Source organism: Cervus canadensis, chromosome 28, assembly GCF_019320065.1.
Source record: "Cervus canadensis isolate Bull #8, Minnesota chromosome 28, ASM1932006v1, whole genome shotgun sequence".
Classification (NCBI taxonomy): domain Eukaryota; kingdom Metazoa; phylum Chordata; class Mammalia; order Artiodactyla; family Cervidae; genus Cervus; species Cervus canadensis.
Window position 1 is genome coordinate 41,610,877 of NC_057413.1, and position 16,207 is coordinate 41,627,083.

The 16,207-nt window shown below is 47.3% G+C and overlaps 1 protein-coding gene across 4 annotated transcripts in view; it reads left to right on the forward strand.

The window, feature by feature from the left end:
- Positions 1-15,053, forward strand: part of BRPF3 (bromodomain and PHD finger containing 3) — a 34,828-nt gene extending 19,775 nt beyond the window's left edge. For all 4 annotated transcript variants that reach the window (XM_043449819.1, XM_043449818.1, XM_043449820.1 and 1 more), the window contains exons 9-13: positions 576-669; positions 4,561-4,658; positions 7,510-7,607; positions 11,347-11,501; positions 12,748-15,053. In XM_043449819.1, the coding sequence (XP_043305754.1) occupies positions 576-669; positions 4,561-4,658; positions 7,510-7,607; positions 11,347-11,501; positions 12,748-12,931 (629 nt within the window). In that variant the 3' untranslated portion in view covers positions 12,932-15,053. The remainder of the gene's footprint in view (positions 1-575; positions 670-4,560; positions 4,659-7,509; positions 7,608-11,346; positions 11,502-12,747) is intronic.
- Positions 15,054-16,207: the final 1,154 nt, after the last annotated feature.

The following is a 16,207-nucleotide window of genomic DNA, read 5'->3' on the forward strand; positions in this document are numbered from 1 at the left end:
TGAAAAGTTTCCCCTATCCTCAACTTTGACTAGCTCTGCTAGATATCTAAGGGTGTGGCTGACACAGCCCTTATCCGGTCCCAGCCTGACACCATCCCAAAAGAATGAAGTTAGTTGTTGCCAGCCATGTGATGGATAGGGTGTGTGACTATTTATCTGAAGAGGCAAGGTGGGTGGGCTCCCCAAGAGGCAGAGGAGACTCCCCGATAATTGAGGCTTGAAATTAGAAGCAGATTCAGGGTCTCGTGAGCCAGCCAGGGTGAGGAAGTCTTGGTATTTCCCACTGTAGTCAAGTGACAATAACTAGAATGAGCTGTGGGCTGTTTCCTTCAAGAATACCCAGAAGGATGGGAAGGAAAATGCAGTGTCTGTTCCTTGCGCTACCCACCATCTCCACCCCCCCACCACCACTTTATCAGGTTCTCTCCACCACCCAAGACCCGTTGCCCAAGGGAAGGGACCTGCTGGCCTCCACCCCTCCTCCCAAGCCCTCCCAAGGCAGCTGCCTCACACTGCGGCATGTGTCAGGGGTTGGGGGTTTCTGCACTCACGCTCACTCTGTGTGTCCTTGGCAGGCGTGACCAACGGCTTTGGAAAACACACCGAAAGTGGATCTGACTCAGAATGTAGTTTGGGTCTCAGCAGTGGACTGGCATTTGAAGCTTGCAGGTAAGAACCCTTGTCCCAGAGCTTTGCCAGCAGCTGTGCTACCTCTCTCCGTTTAATTTCCTTTCAGCTGCAGATTGAACCTCCTCCCGCCGATCTCAGTTTTTCCTTGCCCTACCCCTGCTATCTCCCAAGGCCGCTTGTCTATGCTTCTGGTAGCTCCTAGGGAACGCCATGACCCTTGGCTGTCAGGCCTGGTCTGACGGCAGGGGAGGGGTGGCGCTCATGCTTCACAGGGTTTGCAGAGCTGAATGGGCTCCAGGGGTGGGGACAGCCGGGACGGTGCTGCTCAGGGAAGCTAACGTTCGAGTCAGTCCCCACCCTCTCCCCAGCCCATAGATAACCTAGTTATAGATGGCTTTGTCTTTTGCTTTTTGGGGTATCATAGCAATGGCCCCTTTAGAAGTGTGGTGTGGGAGTAAGAAATGAGCAGATAGAAGGTTGATGTAGCCTTTATTCTGACCGAGGCCCCAGCTCGTCTGCCATCCTTGATCTGGGAAGGGGTGGGTTTCTCTTCCCATTCTTTCACCTAAAGGGAGGATTTCTGAGAGCAGAACCTTCAAGTATCTTCCAAGTCTAAGAGTTTACTGAAACTGTGCTGTGTTGTGTCCTCTGCAAGATACCAGGGAGTGTGGGACTCTTGGAAATGGGAGACTTTCGGTGCCACAAAGGGAAAATGATTTATCCAGAAGGCTGACCTCGTGGTCCCTCCACATGGCGACTGGATGGATCCTGGTTTCAGAGTTGGGGGAGGAGATCCCAGACAGCACCAGAAAACTCTGCGTCTTTGTTTGAACTGCCTCCAAGGCAGGCTGGGTGTAGGTTCTATTGGGTTCTCGCTTTACCCTGGTGCTGCCCGTTGGGCCTGGGCTGCTCTCCCACCACAGCAGGGCCCAGATTTCAGTGGGTGCTTTGAGATTTCTTCCCCACAAAGCCTCAGATAAGTCCTGGCTTTCTCCCTCCTTGTTGCAGCCCTGGAGCATAAAGGGGAGTGGATGGGTACACAGTTACTAGGCATAGAGAAGAGGCAGAGGTTTCAGAATCATACAGATGCTGCTAGCCTGGTCCTGGGTTGAAATTCCTGACTCCTTTCAAAGATAGGGTGCCTGGAAACTCAGTTCATTGGGGTAGGGTAGGAGTGGGGTTATCACACTGTCCCCGCTTAGCCCATGACTAAAAGTAGAAGGTGTGTTGGGCTCCTCCCTCCACAAAGGGCACTCTTCCCAGCTGTGAGCCACAGGAGCAAGCCAGGCCAGGCTCTGGCTAGCCTGCCTGTTCACACTGCTTGCCTTTCTGCAGAGCATGCCAAAGCCACCAGTATCTCTGAGTTCCTGCTCACTGTGGAAACAATGCCCTTGGAAGGCATTTCCTCTTTAACTCAGTGGTTCTCAGTAGAATTTCAGGGTTTGAAACAGGAGATTTAGAACTTAAACCACAGAATTTTTTCTGTCTTTCTTTCTCTCTCTCTCTCTCCCTCCCTCCTTAACACTGTGGTGGTAAGTACATAAAGGAAGATTTTCCTTATTAATTAGACTGGAATCATATGATTGCAGGATAAAGAACCTTGAAAGAATTTCTGGTTACTAATCCCATCCCCTTCCCCTCCTGTCTTTGGATTTATCTTTTCTAATGATTTTCTGAGCAGGTTGGAGCTGCCCTCTCTTCTATGGGTCATTTACTCAATTATTAATTGAGCCAGGCACTGTTCTAAGCCCTGATGAGATGTCTGTTCTCATGGAGTTTATCTTCTAGAAAGGAGAGATAAATGTTAAACCAGTAAACAAAATATTTATAGATTGGGTGGTCTGCTTAGGCCTGGGTAACTTGGAGAGAGGGTGGAAATGCCAGCCATGATTGAGTTACTTGTGCTTTTTTCTGTAAAACAAGAAAACAGGGATCTAGTTTTGGTGTTGTATCCTACCCCATTGAGCTCATCCTTCTCGGAGCTCATCCTCCGTAATTTATAATATTAAAGTGAGACATTAAAATTTAGTGCCTTTTTTTATAATAACATTTGGGCTCCCCAGATGGCTCAGTAGCAAAGAATCGGCCTGCCGATGCAGGAGATGCAGGAAACCTCAGCTCCATCGGTGGGTAGAGAAGATCCTCTGGGGGAGGAAATGGCAACCCACTCCAGCATTCTTTCCTGGAGAATCCTATGGAGCCTGGTTCATGAAGTCACAAAGAGTTGGATACAACTTAGCGACTGAGCCTGCACATACAACAATGTTTACTATACACCTGCTGTTTATTGAGTACTTAGTGTGTGCTGTACTGAGTGCTTCCTGTATATTAACCCATTAAATCCTCATAGTATCACATGGAGAACACAAGCCTCAGAGAGGTTAAGTACCTTGCTCAGGGTAACAGAATGAATGAGTAAAAGAGTCAGATTCTGAACCCAGGTAGTTTGGCTCCAGAGTTTCTCTCATAGCCACTTGGTTGCGACCTCCTCTGTTGTATTTGGAGGTGTCTCCCTGGATCCATGATGTAAACTTGGAGAGATTTCCCTAATAGAACTGCCGTTTCTTACATTTTTACAGGGACTCAGATTCTCTAAGCCCAGTGACAGATTTTTGTAGGGTGCGTGAGAACTGAATCCTGAATATGAACTGGGTGTTCTTTTGTTTTTTTCCCCAACAGGTCCTGACCAGCAGGAGGAAAGCTCCCAACCTGCTAGTTAGTGAAGGATTATGATTGATTGGGTTCTGGTTGTGCTGGGTTTTCTGTGTAAGACCGTGATAAAGTCAGTTATGATTCAGTAAAACAGGAGCACTCTACTCTCCAACCAGTCTTAACTTCAACCTCTTCTTATCCCACTAGAGGTTTCTTATTTTTTCCCACTAGAGGTTTCTTAAGCATTTCTGCTCTGCTACAGGTTGTTGGCTTGCCTTTTAAGCATTTCTGTTATTGGAAGAATTATATAGCAGTAATTGCAGAAAGCAATGGCAACCCACTCCAGTGTTCTTGCCTGGAGAATCCCAGGGATGGTGGAGCCTGGTGGGCTGCCGTCTATGGGGTCTCACAGTCAGACACGACTGAAACAACTTAGCAGCAGTAGCATATAGCAGTAATAGTTTTTAAAGTTTGATTGGAAAAAAAAAACCTTAGCCACATCATTCTTGCCCAAAGGCTTCTAACTATGGTGGTACATTAGAAATTGCATTGGAAGCAATTTAAAAATACTAGTGCCTATGTGGGTTCCAGTTATATCATTATTCTTGTATTACTAGTCTCATTTTTGCCTATTACTATGTAGTCTTTATCTAATACATGATTTTTTTTCTCCTTGCAATAACCGCATTAAAAAAAAAACCCCGTCTGCTTGCTAGTTTAAAAAAATCCATCTCTGTCTAAGAAAAACTTCACACACATAAAGTAGAAATGAGAAGTGGATTGTTTTTCCAATTTAAAAATGTCTTTCCTAATTAAGGAAGTAAGGCATGTCCATTATAGAAAATTTGGGAATGAGGCAGATTTTTGTGCCTCAAAAAGGAATTGGTTTCTAGACAAGCTATGTGAACCACAGAGTAAAGGATTCTGGGCAGACGTGAGAACAGGCCCTCCTCGTGGCCAGACTGCTTAGACTCTGGAAGGATTGACAAGTGCCTGGGGTGACCTACCCTCTGGGTGAAATCCAGTGTCCCTGGGCAGGGGAGCAGGCTTCACTTTCCAAGTTCAGTCCTTCCACATGGGTGACATGTTTCCTTAAGCTTCGTGGGAACATTTTGGTCAGAAGTATGTCATGGGTTTGTGTGAATGTTTAGGGGAAGGTGAGAAACCGTTCTCCTTGAAGAGCTGTTGCGACTCTGCCCCCGGCAGAGGTGGAGAGCAGAAGTGGGTGTGTTAGTCGTTTAAACTGCTCATTTCACTCCCCTCCCTCCCTACATGCAGTGGTCTGATGCCTCCCAAACGCAGCCGGGGGAAGCCAGCCCTGTCTCGAGTCCCTTTCCTGGAAGGTGTGAACGGAGACTCTGACTACAACAGCTCAGGTAAGGAGTGCTGTACAGGTGCACCCGGGGGAACCAGGCCTTCCGAAGAACCACAGCCAAACCCTGGAGTCCTCCAGACTGGACACAGGGCAGGGAGATGTCCCCTTCCTCTGAAATAATTCATCTTATTTTGAAAAAGTGACACAAGCTTTGGTGAAAAAAGTCAGAACGAGCCAGTGTTCAGTGGTTTCTTTTGTGTCTTTCCAGATGTAATCCATACGTACACAGCCAAAAACTTGTGCATATATTCAAAAGAGTGAGCAGGGAAGCCTAACATGCACATTCCTCTAAACCATGCCTTTTTTTGGTTAATAATATATCTTCGAGATTCTTCTGTGCTTTTTATTGGCTGCCTAATGCCCCACTACATAGGAGTGCTATCGTGTACTCAGCTGGCCCTCTGCAGATGGACATTTAGATTGTTTTCATTTGTTGTCATAGTCAGTGTTGGAGTGAGCAACCAGGTACAAAGCTCATTTTGTATCCCTGGGGAGTATTTCTGCACATACACTCTTTCTATATTGAAGGAGTATGCATTTGTATTTCTGACAGATATTTCCAGTCTGCTCCATGTTACTGAATTTCACACATAACCCTGTAATTTCATGTGATGCAGTACTTCCACCCCTCTCCCCATGAGAGAGTCTATTCCAGCAGGCCCAAACAGTAAATACTTGGATGTTATCTCCTTGGACTGAGGGAATGAAGGGCAGGGCAGAGCCACAGGAGAGGACTAGGTGGTGCTCAGGTGGGGCGGCTGCAGGGCAGCTGTTCTCTGAGCACAGCTGTGTCCAGCCCTCCCATGGAGGGTGTGCGCTCTGGATGCCCTATCTTTGAAGCTTCCGTCTAACATACAGGCTTCAGGGCTTCTCTTCCTCTCTTTCCTATTCCCAACTGCTTTATTTTCCCTTCGCATGCATTTCTTTTTTCATGTGTGTTGATGAATGCATGCCTGCATATCTCATTGCTGTCTGACTGTCAGTGCCTAGAAGGCAGGGCTCATGTCTGGATTAACTTGTACAGCATCTAGTGCATAACTGGGAATGGATTTGGCACGTATTTTGTGTTTCTGGTAGTGACATTTTATTCTTATTGTAAGAACCATGTAATTATTAAAATGATGCCAAAGGAGATTTAAAAAGGAAACCAACCTTTCACTGTTCCATCACCTTAACACCATTGTCTTCATTTCTCTACATTGCCTTCCATTTATTTCAGGCACATTTTTAACAGAATGCTAAAGCAGAACTCATGTTCTTTCATATATTGCTTTTTTCAATGTTAACCTTCCAGTCAATGCATTATAATTTACTTACTTGTTTCATTAGACATTTGGTTATTTCCAACTTTTAACACTATACATAATGCAGTGAACCCATATTTTTGTCCAAATGCCTCTCAGTCATTTTAGAAGTTATTTTTCTAAGAACAAATTCCCAGGGAAAGCATTTACTGGAACAGATGGTTCATACTTTTTTTTATGGCTCTTGAGACTTGCCACCAGATTATATTGTGAAAGGATTAGACTGGTCCCCAATTTCCTCAGCAGTATATGATTGCACCAGTGTCCCCACAGCCTGCCTCTTCAGTCATACTGGATTTTTATCTTTTTGTGGTTATCGCTATTGATTCAGTAGGTAGAAAACAAGACCTCATTACCAGTGATACATTTTTAAAAAAATTATAAACATGGGAGGTAATGTTTCCTTAGGAACATAATTTCTACTTTGTGGAATTTGGGCGTTTTTCCTTAGTCGAGTGTGGTCCCCTCACTGTTGCTAGTTTATAGGCTGGGAAGGGGAAGGGAGGTTCCTCTTCGTGTTCAGAGATGTTTGTGAAGGACCCGTCATGTGTGCTAGTGCGTTAGGTGCAGAACAAAGAAAGCTGAAGACCTGTGTCTGCCCCAGGATCCGTGTAAGACTCTGACAAAACAGGCACAGAGAGAACCTCTGCTGAGTGCTCTGCAGCAAGGTGACCTGGAGCCAGGTGTGGCCCTGTCAGGAGAGAACTCATTTAGCTGGTAGTTTTCTGGGATATTTGTCCTAGGCGTCTTTTTCCATGAAGCTGCCATCCAGAGGCCCAGAGAGCAGTCTGTGGCTTTGCCAAGCTGCCGTATACTCTGTATTCCTGGTAATGAAGCAGTTATATTTTTTCAAGGAACATCAACCTAGGTAGGGTTCTAGTTTAGAGGTCAGCAAACTGTAACTTGTTGCCTGTTGGCTCACTTGGTAAAAATCTGCCTGCAATGCGGGAGACCCAGGTTCAATCTCTGGGTCGGGAAGATTTCCTGGAGAAGGAAATGGCAACCCACTCCAGTATTCTTGCCTGGAGAATTCTATGGACAGAGGAGTCTGGTGGGCTACAGTTCATGGAGTTGCAGAGTTAGACGCGACTGAGTGACTAACACTTTCACTTTCATGAGCTAAGAGTGGTTTTGACATTTTTTTCAAATGATTGAAGATCAAAAGAAGAATGATATTAATATTTTGTAATACGAAAATATATACAAAGTTCAAATTTCAGTGTCCAGAAATTGTTTTATGGGGACACAGCAATGCTCATTCATTTAGGAATTGCCTGTGACCGCTTTCATGATACAACAGCAGAGTTGAGTAGATGCAGTGGAGACATGTAGCACATAAAACCTAAAATATGTACTATTTGACCTTTTAAAGAACAAGTTTGCTGACCCCTAATCTAGTCTTAAGAACTCAGGAGAGGGTAGGGAAGAGGAAGGGTGGAGGGGATGTTGTTGACTCATTCCTGGGCTGCTCCAGTCAAATGGAGGCCCCGGGCAGGCCTCCTGGGCACTGTTCCAAGCCCCCTGTCTCCTCCCCTCCCCCACCCCCAGGCAGAAGCCTCCTGATGCCCTTTGAAGACCGTGGAGACCTGGAGCCCCTGGAGCTGGTGTGGGCCAAGTGCCGAGGTTACCCCTCCTACCCTGCCTTGGTGAGTCTGCCCTTCCATTCTCCCTCCCCTAGGGGGTTCTGGCCCCTGCCTTGCCTCGAGGGCTTATCTGATTGGATCAAGCCAGCAGAGTGTGGTTGGGAGTCAGGGTGCCTTTAGCTGCAGAAGGGAGGGAGGTTTTATCCCAGCCTGGGTGGGTCACACCAGCTAGGCTTAGGGCACTTAAAATAGGTTACAGTATGCAGACAGAGGCTAGGGCTCTTAGGGTTTTAATAAAGTATATTTATTTGCTAAATGGAAAAATTATTATTATGCATAAAAGTTAAATGTGCTTATTGTAGAGAATTATAAAATCTGCTAATAATGCTTAATGTTTGGCTAAATGTCTGTCATGCTAAGTCCTTGAAATATGGAGAAAGGTATGATTATTCTCATTTTGTAGGGGAAAACACTGAAGATCTGTTACCCATGGTCATCTAGCTTTTAAGTGGCAGGGTTGGAATTTGACAGTGTGTGATGTCAAAGCCTGTGTTTTGAGCCACTGAGTTCAAAATCACCCACAGTCCCATCTGTTCAGAGATTACCTCTTGATGTATACCCTCAGCCCTGTTTTTTTTTTGTTGTTGTTGTTTAATGCATAAATATTAGACCATGTGCTGTTTAACCTTTCCTTTATTTAACAGCACACCATGAGCACACGTGTCTCATGCCATCAAACATTCTTTATCGGCATCACTTTCATGGCTGTGTCATCTTCAGTTATATGCGTGTACCTTATTTAGATCAGTTTGAATGTTTCACTATGACAAACAGCCAGTGGTAAGCTTCACTGTAGTTTAACATTTGTGCACATCTGTGATTATTTCTTTACAGTGAAGAAGTCTTAGAAATGTCTTCTTTGGGGCATATGTAGAATTCTGATACAAATTGCCAAGTTGCCCCTTAGAAAGTTAGGGGCAATCCCAGTTTATATGGGGCTTCCCTGGTGACTCAGCAAAGAATCTGCCTAAATGCAGGGGACCCAGATTCAACACCCTGGAGAAGGGAATGGCTACCCAACTCCAATATTCTTGCTTGGAGAATCTCGTGAACAGGAGCAGTCTGGGGGACTACAGTCCATGGTGTCACAAAGAGTCGGATACAGCTGAGCGACTAACACTTTCACTTTCCAGTTTATTCTCCCACCAATAGTAGCTAAAAATTCTATTTTTACCACCTTGATTGGGAAGGTCATGTCCATCTGGTAAATACTGATTCTAACCTTTGAGACATAGCAAAATCATCTCGGGGAATTTTTTAAACGATGCAGATACTGAGGCCCCATCCCAGAAGTACCATATTAGACTCTGAAACCAGACCCAAGCATGAATATTTTTTTAAAAAACTTCCCTGGTGATCTGTAGCGAGGGCTGAGAACCACCCTGCCAGCCTGTGTGCACACAGAGCTCTGAGCCGCTCCTTGCTCATCTGTGTCTGTGGCTCTTTCTGGTCTCACAGCAGCCTCTTCAGGTAACGAGTACAAGAACTCTGATCTTTTTCCTGCTTGTGAGGAAACTGTATCTCCCGGAGGTTATACCACTTGCTGGAGTCATATCGGAACCCATGCTGCCAGCCTCCCCTCTCCTTAGCAGAGGCAGGTGGGAAATCCACCCTGTGATCCAGCGCCAGGGAGGTTGGGCCTGGGGCTGCCTTCACAGGCTCTGCTCTCGGTGAGACCCCCAGGTTAGTTGTTGAAGAAGTGGTTAAGGCTATGCAGGTTTGGTTTTGTCTTTTTAAATCTCCCAATACAAAAAAGTCAGTCTAAAACTAGTCTCTTTTTTTCCTTTTTAATTATCTTCTTAATTATAATTTTCTTTTGCAATTAAAGAAATTCAGCCATCACCTGAAAACCCTACCACCTGAACACAGCCTCTGTTTTTTATTTTGGTTTATACTCTTCCAATCATTTTCCTCTACATACTTAAATATGTACTTGCACATATAGTGACTATGGTTTTTAATTTTTTGGGGCTCTTGCTCTTTAAAAAAAGTTTTTCTGTAAAAATTACATATCTACGTTATAGAAGCTTGTATAGACAATCAACACAAACCTCCAGCATCCTGACATATCATCTGTAAGCATTTTGTATTGTTCCTTCTATTTATTGTTTATATATTATAGCTATAACAATAGTGGGTGTACACATTTATTATGTAATATATTAAATGTTATCATAAACTTTATTTCCATGTTATTTTACATCTGCGTAACATTTGAGTGAGTGTGGCCCATTATTTGGAGTACATTTGCCTCTGTCTTCTTTAAAAAGGGAGGCGACCTCTCCTTAAGAGGGAGACTTTCCCATCTTCTTTCTGCCCTTGGGGGGAAATTTTTCACAGGCTGCCCCCACTTTCCCAGCCAGGCACTAGCCCCACTGTTGGTGATTGAGGAAGCTCAGGAGAGCCTGTCTGGTGATTCCCATTAGGACCGTTAGCATCAGTCCCAGGAGGGACAGACAGGCTGGGAGTTAGAGTTTTTATCAAATCATACAGCTGGGGGCAGGGTAGGGGTGGTTCTTCCTTAAAGTAAACTCTTAACCAGAGCACCTGCTTTTAGCTGCTTATCTTGAGACGGATGTAAGGAAGCTGGCAGACACCCAGAAGTAAATAGAGCAATTTATTATTACGAGAAGAGGCCCCCTGGGACAGGGTATAGGAATTACGATTTTTCCATCTCTGGGGAAAGCTGCTTCCTCGGTAAGTTTCCAAGTCTCCCTGGCCTTGGTGCAGAGAGACTTTATCAGCCAGGTCTTCTGGAAGCAAGGGCTGTGCAAGAGGCAGTGGGCAGTCGAGCCTCAAGTCCAGGTGCCTGGTTTTTGTCCCAGACAGCTGCATCCTACTGTGCTTGGCATTTTCCTCTGTAGACTAATACTTGTCAGCAGACTTCTCAGCATTAGCAAGAGAATGAAATAAGATGATATGTGAATAATTAGGAGCTTCAGTAACAGTGTCAGTACTTCGTAGCACTGGTGAGTTATGTTGTGTTGATGCCACCAGGCATTTTGCTGAGCCCCTGCCCCTGTGGAGCATGCAGCCTCAAGGACTGATTCTTCCAGTGGCCTTTGTTTCCAACCACATCATTCTCCCCCTCTCCAGCAGCCCTCCAAGCTCAGTCTCTTGGCTTCTCTCTGACCTTACCATGGGATGTTAAAATTGTATCTGGTCTACACACCAGGAAGAATAATAGACAGGAAGGTGGCGGGTAACCAGAAGATATGTTTAGGTGAAACCGAGGGGGTGGGCCCTCTAGCTGAGGCAAAACCTTTTCCACAGCCATGGTGTCTAGGAATGCCCCTGAGAGTTTGAAATGAATTATACAGGTTCTAAAGGGAAATTGGAAGGGAAATGGCCTTTATTCCTCTCCTCTAAGGGACATTGGGAGGAACACGTTTATCTATCTGGCCTGGACATCAGAGACAGTCCACTCACTTCTGACAATGCCCTGGCTTCCCAGACCTTCTCTTTCAGCTTTGGGCCTGACAGTTGATGGAGCAAGCTTTCTTATTGGAAGGTCTTATTGGAAAGAGCCGAAGGATTAGAATGGTGTCTGGGGAAACAGAGTCAAGGTTTATGTTTGGGGTACTGAGGGTCATTGGAAGAGGTCAGCCCCTCCAACACCGAGTCAGGCAGGGTCAATCCGCTACACAGCTCTGGTGTAGGGTGGCTCAGTGCTTAGTCCTGCAGCAGGGTGCACAATTCACCCCGTCCGCCCCTTGCTGACTCCTCTCCCCTCTGCTTCCAGATCATCGACCCCAAGATGCCCCGGGAGGGCCTCCTGCACAATGGTGTCCCCATCCCTGTTCCCCCACTGGATGTGCTGAAGCTGGGCGAGCAGAAACAGGCCGAGGCCGGAGAGAAGCTCTTCCTTGTCCTCTTCTTTGACAACAAGCGCACCTGGTGAGTGCGTGCTGCCGCTGGGAGGGTGCGCCAGGACGCAGGCTGGGGAGCCCAACTGGGGTGCTGTTCTAATGCTGACGTGCTGGGGGCACACAGGGCTGTGGACTCAGCCACTCTGCCTCTGCTCAGTTGAAGGTGAAAGGTTACCTGCCAGCAGCTAGTCTGCCTTTGCCATGAGAGTGGTGATTTAGTGATAGGAATGACAGTGCTGAATAGTGCTAATGGTAACTGAGGGGTTTGGTAGATCAGAGTCTCTGAGAAGCACTCTGAGATGGAGATTTGTGTTAGGAGGCTTCTTGGGAAAGCTGTGGGGGTGAAGGGTGAGGGGTGCAGCCCTAGGCAGAGGAGGCAGTTGGAACTGCAGAGGCCACAGCTGATCCTGTTTGAGCTCATTAGAGATGTCAGAAATGGGGGCCGTGCCCCTGCACCCCAGCGTCAACCAGGCCTTGAATGCTGGCTGTCCTTGTGGGGGTGATTCCTGGAGAGAGGCTCACTTGAGAGCCTATAACCTGCCGCTGCTCCCAGCGGCTGCGGGAAGACGCGTCTCAGTCCTGGGTGGCTGGGGATTTGTGGGAAGTGCAGAACGCACTCCAAGGGGCTTGTCTGCTCATGGTTTAAAAAGGCCAGCACCCCTGCTTCTGTAGAGTGGGGAGGCAGGACTAGCTAATAACTATTATCTATCGAGGATTTACTCCATGTCCTTATGCAGATTGCTTTACATGAGTGATTTCATTTGATCCTCATTTAACTCTTCATCAGTTCCCTCCCAATCCATTTTGCAGCTGAGAAAGCTGAGGCTCAGAAAGCCAAGAACCTATAGCTAGAACTGGGATACAAACCAGGATCTGGCTCCAGAGGCTGGGCTCTCAGCCATACGTTCAACTCACCCAGGGATCTTTTAAAAACACCAGGTGTAGGCCCCACCAGAAATCATTCCACTGACTCCTAGCAACAGCTCTACTTCCTTAACAAAGCTGCCTGACTCTCCAAGGCAGGGTGAGGCTCAGAGCCCTCCAGGGGGCACATGGGCTTCCTTCCAGCAACCTTCAAGCCGAGTGTCCTGGGGCCCAGGTAAGGGCCTGGCTACAAAATAAGTCCCTTCGTGGCCTCCTGCCTGCAGCATCCCAGTCTGCTTCCCTCTCCCTGTCCCCTCCGCCTGGCTTGGCTGGTCATGGGCAAGTGGGTCCAGAGGAGCCTCCTGTGGGACCCACCACTGTCCAGGCCTCTTACTATGCTTATATTTTAGGCAGTGGCTTCCGAGGGACAAAGTCCTGCCCCTGGGTGTGGAAGACACTGTGGACAAGCTCAAGATGCTGGAAGGCCGCAAGACCAGCATCCGCAAGTCAGTGCAGGTGGCCTACGACCGCGCGATGATCCACCTGAGCCGCGTGCGGGGGCCCCACTCCTTCGTCACCTCCAGCTACCTGTAAGGGGGGCCCGCCCTGCCTCCGTCCTGCAGGGCACAGAGAAGCCTCTTCCGGCCCCAGCCAGGCATACGGCCGGCTGCTTCCCCCTCCCATGGCAGGCCAGGCCCTGGGCTGTGTCCTCCCCATGGGCAAGGCCCCAGTTTTGACTAACTGCATGGTTCCCCTGGTGGGCCTGCTGTGCCAAAAACTCCCACCCGAGCTCCCCCTGAGCTGGTCCATTGAAGAACCAGTTAGAAGTAGAAACAGCTGTGAGGTTTGGGCCCAGCCACGGAGATAAACCTGGCCCTGGAAAGCAAGAGGTCTTGGGCTTGCTCAAGGCTGTGCCTGGTGCCCTCCAACGCACTCCCAACTAACTACACCTCAGGGTGAGCGAGGCTCGAACGCTGACCCCAGAGGTGCTGTGGATACACTCGGGTCCTGCGGGAATCTCATGGAGCTCACCCTCTCTCCCTCCATCACCCCTCCTCCCACCTCTTCCCTGAACCATCCTGCACCTCTGCCCAGCCTCTCGTTCTCCTGTGTTCCTTTCCCAGCTTTCTCTTGTGCCAAACTGACAGAAACCATCACCAAACTGATGTTTTTTCTTTTTATGTCTCATTCCCTTTGAGGCCAGCTGCTAACTACCACTTGGGTGACCCCTTCACCAGCACACCTCCCCGCCCCCTTGTGTGTGCTGCAGGCAAACAGCAGAGGCCAGACTGTGAGAGCTGCCCCCTTGGATTGAGGCAGGGCCCTAGGGCCTCTGCCTTGCAGAGAGGTGGGCTCAGGCTGGGCGGGCTCCTGTCAGCAGGCCAGGCTTCTGGTGCCCGTGGCCATCTGTCCACGTGGATTCTGCAGGCTGTTGGGGTGAAGCTGTGCCCTTTGGCCGGGTCTGCTCTTTTCCTCCTCCTAGCCGCCTCACGGGTTTTCATTTTCTGTCCCTGCAGTCTCTAGGCTCTCATTACCACCAGGGACGGCGAGGGGCCTATAGTCCAGCATCTTCCTGTCCTCTGCTCTGCCCTGCTCAGCCTCTGCTGCTGCAAACTCCAGGGAGTGCAGCACGTTTCTTTCAGACTCGCTGTCCCCTCCTCGCTTTTCCTTCAACCCCCTCTCCACCTTTACCTTCTCAAAAACAGAAGGGAAAAAACAAAAACTGTGAAACGGGGGAATGCTGACTGACAAACCAACACAACTTTCAGAGGCTTCGATGTCTGTTCTCTGACGTTTCTTTTCACCTCTTAAGCACCAAAGTTGCAGGGCCAGGTTGCCGGCCACTGATCGCCATGTTGATTTTTAACCTGACGTTCTTTTTAATTGTTTTAAATTTTTCATAGGGGAGTTTTGGACAAAACGAAGTCACTGGGGAGATCACTGCCATTTTTACGCACTTGACTTTTTAAAAATACAACCAACCAACCGCCACGACTTCTTATACACTTGGGACACGAGCCAGAGTTTAAAAGGGAACCAACAAAACTCTCTATAACATAATAAAGGACGGGGTTTTGGATTTTGTACAATAATAAAACTACAATGCCTATGGCTAGGGAAGGACATAGTGTATATAATTGTAAAATACTGTTCTAAATTATTCAGGCCTATAGTTTCCATTACTGGAGTCCTCCATTGTGTGGCTGAGTATTTTAAACGCACACCGTGTGTTTTATTTAAAGGAGCCAATGCGTCCCCCCTCCCAGGTAGTCGGTCGGCTGTGGACTCTGTGACCCTTGTCTCAACCTGTGTCGTAAGATCTTGGGGCTTTCTCTTTCTGTGTATCTCTTCTTCCCAACACTTTCTCTTTCTTAGTCTGTCTGTCTTTTTCTTTTTCTCAGTCTCTCTGAATCTTTCCGTCTCTGAGTCTCATTTTTAAAACTGCTCTTTTAGAACGGGAAACGGCTCAGATCCTGCTGTGGCATGGGGCCTACGTGTCTCAGTCGCGTCTGCTGTGAAGCACACGATGCTCTATTTATTGTAGAAAGTAACTTTATTTGCTTTCTAGAATTGTTTATAACAGATGGTATAAGAGAGGTAATAAACAGAGAAAACTCTATGCTTGTAAAGAATACAAAAGTTAATTTTACCTACTATAATATGACTGTCTTAAACTTATTTTCTCTCTGAGAAATAAATGTTCTAATGGGCAGCAGCCGCTGTGTGTGTTTATGGTTGTCAGTGGGGCCTGCCCTTCTCCTCCTAATCTCTGCAGCCCTCTCCCTCCTCAGGAGGCCAGGGCCATCAGTGGTTGCATTAAGAATGGGGTTGCCTAAGCCGTTGCAGACTCCCAGCTGGAGCATGCTGTCTGCCTGCTTGTCTGTCTCTCAGACCCCTGGAAGAGATGTGAGGACGGTTTCTGATGTTTTTCTCCCCAGCAGCGCTGCCTTTTGGGAGTTGTGGAAGGTCCAGCCTGCCTCCCACACCTCCGCTGCCCTGTGGCCACCTTCCTTCAGGAGCATGTTGCTCCTCGTCCAGCAGGAGAAATGGCCCTTTGGACAAATCGGGTACCTGTTCACCAGGCTTGCAGAATTGGAAACTCTAGGCTGTCCCCACCTCCTTTGTCTTTGTTGCTGCCCACCTTCTATTGATGGCAAGCCAGGACTCAAGAGAGGCAGGCATGATCCTGGTTACTTTTACAACTAGAAGGGAACCTTGAGCTTACCCAGTCTTCATTTTGCATACAAGGAAACAGACCAGCAAAATTAAAAGACTTGTCCAAGATCAGCCAGCCAAGAAATGATGGCAGAATCCTGGGACAAGGAGCTGGCTATGCTAGCCTGTTCTGTACCTCCTTCCCCTCTCTGTGGCTCTGGCTCCAACATTTCTGGAAAGCAGTATCTTGAGCAGAAACAGGAGTATTCCTTGGGGCCACCTGCTCTGTTGTTGGGCCTAGGATAGTTTTTCCCTCTGGTTCTGCCTGGCTGCTCTGCTTGGCTGGAAGTTACATGTCTCAGTGTGTGGCTGGAGGATACAGGAGTCACCTCCTCCACAGGGCTTTGGAAATTCTTATCATTGAAGTCACCAAAGTATAAAGGTTCTCACTCTGGTATAACATTAACAAAATATCTCTAATAAACTGATAGCCCTTATATTACATGTTAGTGTGCAGGATGCTAGCAACCTGATGTATAAATGTTGCAGACAACTCTAAAAAAGGTTCCAGAAGAACGAAACAGTTAATTCAACCCTTGAAAAACGGGGTTAAAAATACCTATACATAAATTTTTATTTTGAATTATAAAAGCAATTTAGAGAGAAATTATAAACTCACCCTGTAAAACATATGCAAATAAAAATGACCAGATG